This window comes from Lolium perenne, chromosome 7 (genome assembly GCF_019359855.2).
Source record: "Lolium perenne isolate Kyuss_39 chromosome 7, Kyuss_2.0, whole genome shotgun sequence".
NCBI lineage: Eukaryota > Viridiplantae > Streptophyta > Magnoliopsida > Poales > Poaceae > Lolium > Lolium perenne.
This window is the reverse complement of record NC_067250.2, coordinates 241274323-241289292: the sequence shown is the minus strand read 5'-3', so window position 1 is coordinate 241289292 and position 14970 is coordinate 241274323. Positions and strand designations below refer to the sequence as shown.

At 46.0% G+C, this 14970-nt stretch overlaps 1 protein-coding gene across 1 annotated transcript; it reads left to right on the top strand.

The window, feature by feature from the left end:
• The first annotated feature begins 4448 nt into the window (after positions 1-4448).
• Positions 4449-5904, top strand: LOC127314094 (peroxidase P7). Its single transcript, XM_051344565.2, has 3 exons — positions 4449-4691; positions 4805-4996; positions 5113-5904. Exons 1-3 carry the CDS (start codon positions 4476-4478, stop codon positions 5659-5661), a joined length of 957 nt encoding a protein of 318 aa, XP_051200525.1. The 5' UTR covers positions 4449-4475; the 3' UTR covers positions 5662-5904.
• Positions 5905-14970: the final 9066 nt, after the last annotated feature.

Sequence of the window (14970 nt, the reverse complement as noted above, 5' to 3'; positions counted from 1 at the left end):
TTGTTCTACTGTTTTCTGCAAACAATCATCATCCACACTATACATCTAATCCTTTGTTACAGCAAGCCGGTGAGATTGACAACCTCACTGTTTCGTTGGGGCAAAGTACTTTGGTTGTGTTGTGCAGGTTCCACGTTGACGCAGGAATCCCTGGTGTTGCGCCGCACTACATCTCGCCGCCATCAACCTTCAACGTGCTTCTTGGCTCCTACTGGTTCGATAAACCCTGGTTTCTTACTGAGGGAAAACTTGCCGATGTACGCATCACACCTTCCTCTTGGGGTTCCCAACGGACGCGTGCTGTACGCGTATCACACCTTCCGTCCAAGTCGGGCGGTGCTTCCTATCGTCGTCTTCAACACCGTCTACTTCGACCCGTCGTTCCTGTCATCAACAACATTTCTGCTGCGACATCATCTGCTACACCTCCACCGCCTCCTCCACCAGATCGGTACATGCGACATATCTCGATCTGTTTAGCGATGGATGTTGTACCGTTTGCACTGCTACTATTCATGTTGATTAATGCATCTAGTATGTTCGAGTTTCACATGTTAGTAGTTACTGTCGTCATCTCCCCATTGGATTTTTACCTACCTCTCCTCCCGACCCCGACCTAACCTCCTCCCCCCCCCCCCCCCCGCGCCGGGGCCCAGCCACCCCCGCCACCGTCTCCCTCCCTAGGGCGCCCTCCTCCCCCGCCACCGCAACCGGAGGCGCTGCCGGGCAAAGCTCTGCGGCATGGCGGCGGTGGCGGCCTATCCTCTCGCCCCCACGATCGGACGGCACGGCGGCGACCGCCGCCAGGCCTCTCCTTGATGCGGCAGCGCAGGGAGGCGACGGCTATGGCATCGATCTGCAGGCGGCGGGCGGCGGCGGTGAGGATCATGTCCAATCTAGGTCCGTTGTGTCGGGGTGGGCGTCGATCTGCATGTCGTGGCTCTGCTTCCTCGACAGTGAGGCGTTCGTGGGCATCCCTCGCGTCATGAGGAAACCTGGGGCAGCAGCCCCGGGCATGGTGGTGGTGGTCATCTTCTTCGTCGGAGGTGGTCGGCCAGGCTGGTAGTCCTGTGTGGGCGATCATGGGATCTCACACAGGTTTCTGGCAATGGTGATCTAGTCCGGGGTGTCATGGCGGCCGGTGAAAACTGAGCCTCGACCTCGGTCTTGGCGGATGATGGCGGCGTCGGTCGACGTCGGTACCTTGTCGAAGGCCTTATCTTTGCCCGTCTTGGCACTACACTCGGCGAGTTGGGGATGCGCGGCTGCCGGTGAAAACCGTGCTCCGACCTCGGTTGGTGGACGATGGCGACATGTCGCGCCGTTACCTTCTTGAAGGCATCATCGTCGTAGTCTGCGGTCTCTCACTCGTGCTACTCCGGGGGAAACCCTAGGTCCGGGTCTCCCGGATCGGACGATGGCGGGGCGCCCTGCGTCGTTCTACCTCTTGGGGCATCGTTTTTGGAGCAGCTGCTGGATGTTGGCGGATTTCGGTGGAGTGGTGTTCGTCTACCACATTGTTGGTGCTGAGTCTCAGTGGCATGGTGTTGCAGGGTATAGGCGACATATGAGGGATGATGTATACGTGCAGGATGGTGGAACCGTCTGGCGTCATGGTGGCATCGACGGCAGGTCTTGCAAGGTTAATGCGATAAGCTCTCTTGAAGATGGAGTCGAGGAAGACGGCGGGAGCAACTTCTGTAGCGTGTGCGTTGGCGTGCGCTCAGAGTCTGCTTGACTGGATGTGCTTCTCACCTGCTATTGGGCGGTTTGAAAAGACATTTAGTTTTTGGACGATGTGAGTTGGTGTATTGTCACCCTCTTCATCCCACTATATATAGGTACAATAAGATTGTTTCATGATTGATCTTTTGTATTGTTCTTGTAAGGTTTTGTGAATAATCTAATAAAAAAAGCCGTGTGCATCCTTTGAATGCAGAAGCTGAGACGATATTTTCCCCATTTCGAAAATAATAAAATTGTGCCTAATTATCCAACAATATAATCTCAGTTCTTAGCTTTTTCAGAAAAACGCAGAAACAACTAAAGATTGTATGCATTTCGATGACGGTACCGTCAGATGTTGGAATTTATAAAGTCAAAATTATAGTGGCAGCCACAAACGGGGGTTGCCAGTCCCAATCACGTTGATCGATGGACCCATGCATATGCATTATCCATGTACTCGCCAAGAGAAAGCTGTCGATCGCAACCTGTAATATTCCCTCATTTTTCTATCAAGGTGGTACGCACTCCTGTCGCTTTTTCGGTTAAGACGTGCTTATCGGCGCTGACCCCAGTTAGGTCGTTGGACTCGTGATTCAAAAATCCATTAAGCGGGTGACAGGCGCTTCCAACTTTGAACTGTTGTTCGAAAGGTTGGTTTTTACATGTATTTATGCATTGGCACAACCAAATACTTCTAGTACATCGTCATCTTATCTTCAAACTAATTATTTTGACCTCAACATATATATACAAATTGCAATGTAATGCCGTTCTTACATACAAGTCTACAACACTTGTCGTTAAAACACATGTTTTTTCGAAATGGGGATATACCCCGGCTTCTCCATCATGACGATGCACACGGCCTTTTATTAGAAAAAGATTCAAAACGTATTGTTTACATCTCAACCATCACCGAGGATTGATACAAAAATCAACCATCGAAAAAAAACCCATACTATGACTACAAATCAGCAATAAGTGATAGGGTTCGGAGGAAGTGGCACATTGCCACTATTCTTGAAAAATACTAGTACTTGGTAATTATTTTGATCTCGACATATGCAAGTTGCAATGTAATGCCATTCTCATGTCGAACTCTATAATTTTGGATTAGTCTCTTTCAAAACGGTCCGATCGAGCTGATTCGTGGGCCAAACTATACAGTAATATGGATATGCCAGCTAGCTTCAAACTGTGAGTTCAAAACGGTGATTGATGCTTCTGATTGAACTTTATGTTATGCAAGCATAACTGACTAAAATGCACTTTCAGTTCGGCAGTACTACCTCCGCTCCAGAAAATAGGAAGAACATTTTTTTATCCGAAAATCAACATCTAACAAGTTTGAGCAATCTTATAGAGGAAAGTATGAACACTTAGATGTACAGATCCAGCATAAATATATTTTCACATAGAGTATATGCTAATATGTTTGCCTATAAGACTCTTAAAACTTATAAGACATTGACTTTTAACTATCACAAAGATACCAAATACACCTAGGCTACGCAACAAAGGAATGTTCTAAAGATATTACAGATGCAAATAGCCCTACTACAAATTAAAAGAAGAAGAAAAATCAAATATCTCACTACTTTGGTCAAAACTTTGTAGCTCCAAACAGAAGCGACTATCAAGATAGCATATATGGAGTCTATTTATCCAAATCGACGCCTTCAACAAGAAAATATTGCATAAGCGTTGTCGCCGCCCGACCATAGATCTTAACTTTTCAACCTGAAAAAATTCGACGCTCTTAAAATAATGCCTTCAAAAAGATCATTGCCATGCACATCCAGTTAATTTTCAACCTGAGTATAAAGCTCAGTACTTCTCCTAAGCTGTTGCCCTTGCTTGCCGATTCTATTGATGCAAATTAAAAAATACCATGTAAAGTTCTCATCGTCTCGAAGACTCAGTCCGCCATTAGTAGACCTGAGACCCCAGCCTCCATGAAATTCTTCTATATGAAAATCAAAAATCAACAAGTCACATGATATCAATAGACAGCGAAGCTTCACACCACTCCCTCATGAAGTCGCACAGCCTAAAATATGGGTGCACACGACTGAATCTCATTGGATGGCAATCTACATGCATCAAGCGTCTAATGGAGATCTAGAGTATCAAATCCATATATATATGGATCCACCATCGAATGTATATATTCATAAAGTAGATGTCAATACTTTTGCCTATAATTAATGACTGGTCGAAGTTATAAGATTTGAGTTTTAACTGAAAATATATGTCCTATTTTATGAAATGGAGGTGGTACACTATTAAACATTCGGTCTATTTGCAATCTGGTATTGTCTCTGAAAGTACCATTGGTCCACGAAATTTCCTCTCTGAGAGACTGAGCCTATACGTGCGCATATCCACACGTCGGCTCGCGTATAATATTGGAGGAAGTATACATGACACTAACAAACACATGCATGCAATAATTCAGACCAGAAGGCGCATGCTGATTGCTCCGTTAGCATCGATCCAAGCCGGGGCACATGCACATGCCAAAAATGATTTTGGTCAACCAAATCCAACTGCGGCTGCAATGTTTGGCCAAGAGCTTTGTACTATGCCGTGGGTGTGCGTGTAACCTCGAGCCAGCCCATGCAGGATGCGCAGGCTAGCTAGCAGTCAGCGTCGTCACGAGCTCGAGCAGAGCACTATATATTGGATGCCGCCCTATGCATCTCACGCACCTCATCGATCGAACTCACAAGCCAAGAGTCCAAACAATGGCCGTCTTCACCAGGTCGGCCTTCCTTGGCCTCGCCCTCGTCCTCTCCGCTCTCGCTGGCACGGCGAACGCGCAGCTCTCACCTAACTTCTACTCCACGTCTTGCCCCAAGCTCGCCGGCATCGTGCGGTCGGGGATGGCGTCCGCCGTGCAGAAGGAGAAGCGGCTGGGCGCCTCCATCCTCCGTCTCTTCTTCCATGACTGCTTCGTCAATGTTAGCTAGCTCTGCTTGTCCTTCTGCACTTTGCTTGCTTGCTTATGCTCTTGATTGCGAGATACCTGGTCAAGTGCTGGGCACTGACGTTTTTGTTTATCTGATCACGGCAGGGGTGTGACGGCTCGATCCTACTCGACGACTCGTCGACCATCACCGGGGAGAAGAACGCCGGGCCGAACGCGAACTCCGCCCGTGGGTTCGAGGTGATCGACGCCATCAAGACCCAGGTCGAGGCCTCCTGCAAGGCCACCGTCTCCTGCGCCGACATCCTCGCGCTCGCCGCCCGTGATGGAGTCAACCTGGTTAGTCTCCTAGCACGTCAACGGGCGCTGACCCGTGAAATACACTCCTCTTTCCTTACTTATTTCCTAGCCATGCATGGCTGACTCGGTTGCAACCGTCGCGTCCGTGCGTGCAGCTCGGAGGTCCCACCTGGAACGTGCCACTGGGGCGCAAGGACTCGCGCACGGCGAGCCAGAGCGCGGCCAACTCCAACCTCCCAGGCCCCGGCTCCAGCCTCGCCACCCTCATCTCCATGTTCGGGAACAAGAACCTCTCGCCGCAGGACATGACGGCGCTCTCCGGCGCGCACACCATCGGCCGCTCGCAGTGCCAGTTCTTCCGCAACCGCATCTACACCGAGCGCAACATCAACGCCAGCTTCGCCACGCTGCGGCAGGGGACGTGCCCGCGCTCCGGCGGCGACAGCAACCTCGCGCCCTTCGACGTGCGAACCGCCGACGGCTTCGACAACGCCTACTACCAGAACCTGGTTGAGCAGCGCGGCCTGCTGCACTCTGACCAGGAGCTCTTCAGCGGCGGCTCGCAGGACGCGCTGGTGAGGCAGTACAGCAACACCCCCAGCAGGTTCTCCGCCGACTTCGCGACAGCCATGGTGAAGATGGGCAACCTGCTACCGACGTCCGGGACGCAGGAGATCAGGTTAAACTGCAGGAAGCCCAACTAAGGACAAGCCAAGTTTGGAAATGATATCACGAAGCGTGCCAATAAATTTCTTGCAAACACAGGTATTGGTTCAGGTTCTCGGGTAATCAGTGTATGGAAGAGTATATGAAGAACGAGATGTACAAACACTCGTTTGCTTAGGTTGTCCGGGGCAAAATTTCAAACTGCAAGATGTCATAATGTACATCAAGTCATCAATACAGAGAACAATGATACTATGATATGTACAGTATTCTGTTTGTTATGGTGGTTGACTGATTGCCTTGCTCATAAGCAAAGGTCACATTAATTCTTTATACCTTTTTTTTCTGGAATTTAAAATGGAACAGATAAAACAGCCACCAGTTCTTGTGTTTGTCGAGGCAAATAAGGAACAAAAAATTACAACATCCCAGCAACAAGTTTAACTGCCACTAGAGACTGACATCCATCCTCAAAATTTTCATACTCTGCAAAAGTTTCAGAAGAATGATACGATACCGCCACTAATGTGCGTGTTCTATGAATTGTGTGGTTGTTGACTGATTGGCTGGTCTGTGAGCTGTGATTTAAGGCAAACACCTCTTCAACGGAATATATATAGCGTTCAATCCTTGGCAAGTTGCAATTTCTGTTCTAGAGAAAGCAGAGCAACTATTCCATCTAAGAAAAATGAACAATTTTGGCGCATGATTTGTCTAAAGTCAAACGTTGTAAAATTTGATAAATTTCGTAGGTCTTGCTAATTCTCGGACGACCAAGAGAGCTTATTCTCAGTCTACTCATAGTCCATTGAGTTGCATCGTAATTTGTGCAACCGAGAAAAATATCATGGACCGTTGCATTGCATTACCATTTGTGCTAGTCTCGAGTCGCAACTGTAAAATGGGGATCCTCATCGCAGACACACCAACGAGCCAGGCAAAAAGTACTTTGAAACCCAGGAGGTCCAAGCGGGGCTACCTGTATATGCAGATGATTGGATGGCTCTCACCTCACCAACCGTAAACATTAAGTCTGGTATGTCTAAATTGTATTAGACTAGTCGTAGTGGAAGTTACATGCAATGTTAAGTTACCAACAAAGCATTTTAATGGTATGGCATGTTATTAATTGACAAAAGAGATGATCATCACATTTCCCAGAAAAGATGAGTCTACAAAGTAATAAATGTGACTTTCTATGTACCACGCCTATACATGGCATGTGTCGGGTCGGGTCGGGCCTCAGGCCAATCAGGCCTAAGCCCGGCCAAATACCTATAAAGGCCGTCGGTGAAAGGAAGAGATGTCGCCTAGAGGGGGGTGAATAGACGTTTTTAAAACTCTCACGGATTTGGCTTGTAAAAATGCGGATTAAACTAACATTTATTTTACAAGCACCTAAATATACTAGGCTTAACTAAGTGCAACAACAACAACTAGAGTTAAGAAAAATATGCACAAGATATACAAGAGGTTGTATTTGATATAGTCAAGTAACACGAAGCTACTAGCCCATATCAAAACCAGCTCTACTCACACAACTACAACTAATGCAGGGGATGTGCGTAGAACCAACATATATAGAGGAAACTCCCCCACAATATATGCACGTGTGATGAACATGAATTCATTGCATACATTATCAAGATTAACCTTTTGGGATAGTTTCCACTATACATATACAACCATGCAAGACATATAAATATGAAATGCATGAGAAGTACAATACTTAAGCACAAACCAAATTTAAGTATAAACCATTTCCCTTAAACCCTCTAAACTTCTCCCCCATTGGCAACAATTGCCAAAATGGGTGAAACATTTAGAAAGTCAATATAATGTGAGTTCCTTCCCAAGGTGTGCACTTCTCATAATTTGAGTGGAATCAAATGCACAAATCGAATGATGAATACTTGAAGGGAGTCAAACTATATTGAGGATCAAAAATTGCATGAAGATAACATGGTGAAGTAATCTTCAACAAATAAAGCAAGCAATCAAAGATCCAATTGGACAAAAAAAGATATCATGATAAGAGAGATATAGTGCTCTAAATGAAATAAGAAAGCTTCCGAAGGTTCGTGCATAAAATAGAATAGTTGCATTTGAATACAATATGCACATACATGGAATGCGCACTCCCTCTATATCATTCAGAACACAAACAAGATAAAGAAGATAACTTTAGTCCAAAAAAATTACGAGATATGAGGGCATTTGAGATCTTGTGGGTGATTTTTGAAACATTGGATCCACTTTTAGTGGCCCACATTAGATTTCAGATTTCCCTATAAATCTCAAAGCCCACACTATGGCAGCCCATGTGAGTTTGAGCCCAAGTTGGTGGCAGCTCACTAGGGAGTGGCAAGAGGTGCGAAGTTTAGTTCCACATGGAAAGTTGGGAGAAAGTTAGACCACCTTATAAGGTGGGTTGTTCCACCACTAGTAAGTGAGTGAGAATAGGAGTGGTACACACGCACTCCTCCTCCTCCTCCTCCTCCTCGCTCGACTCGACTCGGCGTCGCTTCGCGATCGTGGTGAGTGGATTGAGCCTCGAGCCGAGACTATCTTTTCTTTTTGCAGTTCAGGAAAAAGAATAGAGTCCTAGACGGACGCGTTTGTAACCGACTCAAAAGGTTCGTGCGATGTGGGCGTGGCCCACGTTGCCTAGAGTTTCCCAAGCCTATATAATCTCTTGCCCGGCTACCGCAGAAACACACCATATACACGAGTTAGGGTTTCCACCTCTCTCTGCTTGCGCCGCCATCGTACCCTACTCCATCCCGCTCGCCGGCGTGCACCGGCGAATGGGAGAGCAGTGTAGGGATTCGTTGCATAGAAAACAAAAATTTTCCTACCGCGAGAACGCAATCCAAGCCAAGATGCAATCTAGAAGACGGTAACAACGAGGGGATGATCGAGACTCACCCTTGAAGATTTTCAAAGCCTATAAGAGTAGGCTCTTATTGCTGCGGTAGACGATCACTTGCCGCTTGCAAAAGCGCGTAGAAGATCTTGATCACGGTGCCACGATCGGGCAGCACCTCCGTACTCGGTCACACGTTCGGTGTTGATGAAGACGACGTCCTTCTCCCCGTTCCAGCGGGCAGCGGAAGTAGTAGCTCCTCCTTGAATCCGGAAGCACGACGGCGTGGTGGCGGTGGTGGTGGAGAACTCCGGCGGAGCTTCGATAAGCGTGCGGGAGAGGTGGAGGAGAGAGGGGGGCGGCTAGGGTTTGGGAGAGGGGGGCGCCGGCCACTATAGGGTGCGGCCACCTTGTGGTCTTGGGGTAGCCGGCCCCCTCCCCTTGGCCCCTCATTATATAGGTGGAACCCCCAAGTGTTGGACTACAAGACTTCGAATAAGACCCCAACCCAAAACCTTCCATGTAGTAGGGAAACCTACCCAAGGTGGGACTCCCACTTGAGGTGGGATTCCCCCCTTCCATGTGGGGGGGTGGCCGGCCCCCTTAGGTGGAGTCCACCTTGGACTCCCCCACTAGGGTTGGCCGGCCATGGGAGGTGGAGTCCCTTCGGTGTTCCAACTTGCATCGGTGTAACTTGTTACAACGAGCTCTTGGTCACCTCCATAACAAAGAAACATATCCTTAGTTCTTTTCAAGTACTTCAGGATATTCTTGACCGCTGTCCAGTGTTCCATCCCTGGATCACTTTGATATCTGCTAGTCGAACTAACAGCATGTGCAATATCCGGTCTAGTACATAGCATGGCATACATAACAGAGCCTACTGCCGAAGCATAGGGGATCTGACTCATCCTTTCTCTTTCTTCTGCCGTAGCCGGTCCTTGAGTCTTACTCAAGACCTTGCCTGGTAACATAGGTAAGAACCCTTTCTTACTTTCGTCCATTCTAAACTTCTTTAGAATCTTGTCCGGGTATGTACTCTGTGATAGCCCTATTAGGCGTCTTGATCTATCACTATAAATCTTGATGCCTAATATATACGATGCTGCACCAAGGTCTTTCATTGAAAAACTATTATTCAAATAACCTTTTACACTGCTTAAAAGTTATATATCATTCCCAATCAATAATATGTCATCTACATATAATATCAGGAATGCTACAGAGCTCCCACTCACTTTCTTGTAAATACAGGCCTCTCCATGACACTGTATAAACCCGAAGTTTTTGATCACCTTATCAAAGCGTCGGTTCCAACTTCTCGATGCTTGCTTCAGTCCATAGATTGAACACTGAAGTTTGCATACTTTGTCAGCATTTTTAGGATCGATAAAACCTTTGGGTTGTACCATATACAACTCCCTCAATGTCTCCATTAAGGAACGCCGTTTTGACATCCATCTGCCAAATCTCATAATCGAAAAATGCAGCTATTGCTAACAAATTCCTCACAGATTTTAGCTTCGCTACAGGTGAGAAAGTCTCATCGTAGTCAACACCTTGAATTTGTCAGAAACCCTTTGCGACAAGTCGAGCTTTATAGACAGTAATATTACCATCAGCATTTGTTTTTCTCTTGAAGATCCATTTATTCTCGACAGCCTTGCTGCTATCAGGTAAGTCTACCAAAGTCCACACGTTTTTATCATACATGGATCCCATTTCGGATTTCATGGCTTCTTGCCATTTGTTGGAATCTGGGCTCATCATCGCTTCATCATACGTTGCAGGGTCCTCATCTTTGTTGTCCACAATCATGACATTTAGACAAGGATCATACCAATCAGGAGTGGCACGTTCCCTTGTCGATCTGCGAGGTTCAGTAGTTTCCTCGTTCGAAGTTTCATGATCATTATCATTAGCTTCCTCTGTTGCCGGTGTAGGCGGCACAGAGCAGATTCGATGCATCGCGCTACTCTGATCAACGAGTAAAGATTCATCAATCTCATCAAGTTCTACTTTTCTTCCAGTCACTTCTTTAGTGAGAAATTCTTTCTCAAGAAAGGTTCCGTTCTTAGCAACAAAGATTTTGCCTTCGGATCTGTGATAGAAAGTGTACCCTATAGTTTCCTTAGGGTATCCTATGAAGACTTATTTCTCCGCTTTGGGTTCTAGCTTGTTCGGTTGTAACTTTTTTACATAGGCTTCACAACCCCAAACTTTAAGGAACGACAGCTTAGGTTTCTTATTAAACCATAATTCATACGGTGTCGTTTCTACGGATTTTGATGGTGCTCTATTTAAAGTGAATGCGGCTATCCCTAATGCATAACTCCAAAATGATAACGGCAAATCAGTAAGAGACATCGTAGAACGAACCATATCTAAGAGAGTTCGATTACGACGTTTGGACACACCGTTTCTTTGTGGTGTTCCCGGTGGTGTCAATTGTGAAAGTATTCCGCATTTCTTTAAATGCATGCCAAACTCATAACTCTGATATTCACCTCCGCGATCAGATCTTAGAAATTTAATCTTCTTGTTACGTTGATTTTCTACTTCACTTTGGAATTCCTTAAACTTCTCGAAAGTTTCGGATTTATGTTTCATGAAATAGATATACCCATATCTACTCAGATCATCTGTGAAGGTTAGAACATAACGATAACCACCGCGCGATGCTACACTCATTGGTCCGCACACATCGGTATGTATGATTTCCAATAAGTCAGTAGCTCGCTCCATCATACCAGAAAATGGAGTCTTAGTCATTTTTCCCATTAGACATGCTTCGCATCTATCAAGTGACTCAAAGTCAAGTGATTCGAGTAATCCATCGGTATGGAGTTTCTTCATGCGTTTCACTCCAATATGACCAAGATGACAGTGGCACATATAAGTAGAATTATCATTCAATTTAATTCGCTTAGCATCAATGTTATGTATATGCGTATCACTACTATCGAGATCTAACAGAAATAAGCCATTCTTTTCAGGTGCTCGACCATAAAAGATATTATTCATAAAAATAGAACAACCATTATTCTCATACTTGAATGAATAACCGTCTTGCATTAAACAAGATCCAGATATAATGTTCATGCTCAACGCGGGTACAAAATAACAATTATTTAGGCTTAAAACTAATCCCGAAGGTAGATGTAGAGGAAGTGTGCCGACAGCGATCACATCGACTTTGGATCCGTTTCCAACGCGCATCGTCACTTCATCTTTCAGTAGTCTTCGTTTATTCTTTAGTTCCTGTTTCGAGTTACAAATATGAGCAACCGAACCAGTATCAAATACCCAGGTACTAGTACGAGAAACAGTGAGATAAACATCTATAACATGTATATCAGATATACCTTCTTTCTTCTTCTTGACAAGGCCGCTCTTTAGATCAGTCAGATACTTGGAGCAATTACGCTTCCAGTGTCCCTTCTCCTTGCAGTAATAGCACTCAGAATCAGGCTTAGGGCCGTTCTTAGGTTTCATAGGAGGTGTGGCAGCTTTCTTGCCACCCTTCTTGAATTTCCCCTTAGACTTGCCCTGTTTCTTGAAACTGGTGGTCTTGTTGACCATCAACACTTGGTGCTCTTTCTTGATCTCAATCTCAGCAGCTTTTAGCATGCCAAAGAGTTCAGGTAACTCTTTGTTCATGTTCTGCATATTGTAGTTCATCACAAAGTTCTTGTAACTTGGTGGCAGTGATTGAAGGACACGATTAATCCCCAGTCTGTTAGGAATCACTATTCCCAAGTCACTGAGTTTCTTCGCATGCCCGGTCATGGCGAGCATGTGCTCACTAACGGAGCTGCCTTCTTCCATCATGCAGCTGAAGAAGTGTTTCGATGCTTCATAGCATTCCACGGCCGCATGAGTTTCAAATATAGCTTTCAGCTCAATGACCAACTCATGAGGATCGTGGTGCTCAAAACGTTTTTGAAGATCGGCTTCCAGACTGCACAGGATGGCACACTGAACTTGAGAGTACCGAGTTTTCCGAGTCGCGTAAACATTCTTTACTTCATCGGTTTCAGTTTCTGCAGGAGGGTCACCTAGCGGTGCATCAAGCACATATTACAGATTTCCGCCAGAGAGGAAGATCCTCACATGATGAAACCAGTCGGTGAAGTTGCTACCGTTGCTCTTAAGCTTTTCTTTCTCTAGGAACTGGTTAAAATTGATTGGGGACGCCATCTCTACAACATATATTTGCAATAGTTTAGACTAAGTTTATGACAAATTGAGTTCAAATTTTAATTCAACATAATTAAAAATCTAGGTGAACTCCCACTCAAAACAATATCCCTTGCATTGTCTTAGTGATCACACGAACCAAATCCACCACACCTAAGTCCGATCATCACGAGACAAGGTGTAATTTTCATCATATCAATCATATGATTCATGCTCTACCTTTCGGTATCACGTGTTCGGAGACCATGTCTGTACATGCTAGGCTCGTCAAGGCCATCTTAGTATCCGCATGTGCAAAACTGGCTTGCACCCATTGTATACACTTGTTGATTCTATCACACCCGATCATCACGAGATGCTTCGAAACGACAAGTCTTGGCAACGGTGCTACTAAGGATGAACACTTTATTATCTTGATATTTTAGTGAGGGATCATCTTATAATGCTACCGTCGCGATCTAAGCAAAATAAGATGCATAAAAGGATTAACATCACATGCAGTTCATATGTGATATGATATGGCCCTTTTGTCTTTGCGCCTTTGATCTTCATCTCCAAAGCACGGACATGATCTCCATCATCTTCGGGCATGATCTCCATCATCGTCGGCGTAGCGTCAAGGTCAATGGCGCCGTCTTCATGGTTGTTCACCTCATGTAGCAACTATTACAACTACTTTGAAAAACTGCTCAACATGAAATTTAAAGACAACTATAAGGCTCCTGCCGGTTGCCACAATACAATAATGATCATCTCATACATATTCATCATCACATTATGGCCATATCACATCACCAAACCCTGCAAAAACAAGTTAGACATCTCTAATTTGGTTTGCATATTTTACGTGGTTTAGGGTTTTCGAGAGAGATCTAATCTACCTACGAACATGAACCACAACGGTGATACTAGTGTTGTCAATAGAAGAGTAAATTGAATCTTCACTATAGTAGGAGAGACAGACACCCGCAAAGCCTCTTATGCAATACAAGTTGCATGTCGAACGAGGAACAAGTCTCAAGAACGCGGTCATGTAAAGTTAGTCCGGGCCGCTTCATCCCACTATGCCACAAAGATGCAAAGTACTCAAACTAAAGACAACAAGAGCATCAACGCCCACAAAACCATTGTGTTCTACTCGTTCAACCATCTATGCATAGACATGGCTCTGATAACACTGTAGGGATTCGTTGCATAGAAAACAAAAAATTTCCTAACGCGAGAACGCAATCCAAGCCAAGATGCAATCTAGAAGACGGTAACAGCGAGGGCATGATCGAGACTCACCCTTGAAGATTTCCAAAGCCTATAAGAGTAGGCTCTTATTGCTGCGGTAGACAATAACTTGCCGCTTGCAAAAGCGCGTAGAAGATCTTGATCACGGTGCCACGATCGGGCAGCACCTCCGTACTCGATCACACGTTCGGTGTTGATGAAGACGACGTCCTTCTCCCCGTTCCAGCGGGCAGCGGAAGTAGTAGCTCCTCCTTGAATCCGGCAGCACGACGGCGTGGTGGCGGTGGTGGTGGGGAACTCCGGCGGAGCTTCACTAAGCGTGCGGGAGAGGTGGAGGAGAGAGGGGGGCGGCTAGGGTTTGGGAGAGGGGGCGCCGGCCACTATAGGGTGCGGCCACCTTGTGGTCTTGGGGTAGCCGGCCCCCTCCCCTTGGCCCCTCATTATATAGGTGGAACCCCCAAGTGTTGGACTACAAGTCTTCGAATAAGACCCCAACCCAAAACCTTCCATGTAGTAGGGAAACCTACCCAAGGTGGGACTCCCACTTGAGGTGGGATTCCTTCCATGTGGGGGGGTGGCCGGCCCCCTTAGGTGGAGTCCACCTTGGACTCCCCCACTAGGGTTGGCCGGCCATGGGAGGTGGTGTCCCTTCGGGACTCCGCCTTCCAAATTGATTTCTTCTGAACTTTTCTAGAACCTTCTAGAACCTTCCATAAAATCTTCCGGATCATTTTAAATCTTATAAAATGACTTCCTATATATGAATCTTATTCTCCGGACCATTCCGGAACTCCTCGTGTTGTCCGGGATCCCATCCGGGACTTCAAACAATACTTCGAACTCCATTCCATATTCAAGTTCTACCATTTAACATCAAACCTTAAGTGTGTCACCCTACGGTTCGCGAACTATGTGGACATGGTTGAGTACTCACTCCGACCAATAACCAATAGCGGGATCTAGAGATCCATAATGGCTCCCACATATTCAACGATGACTTCAGTGATCGAATGAACCATTCACATACGATACCAATTCCCTTTGT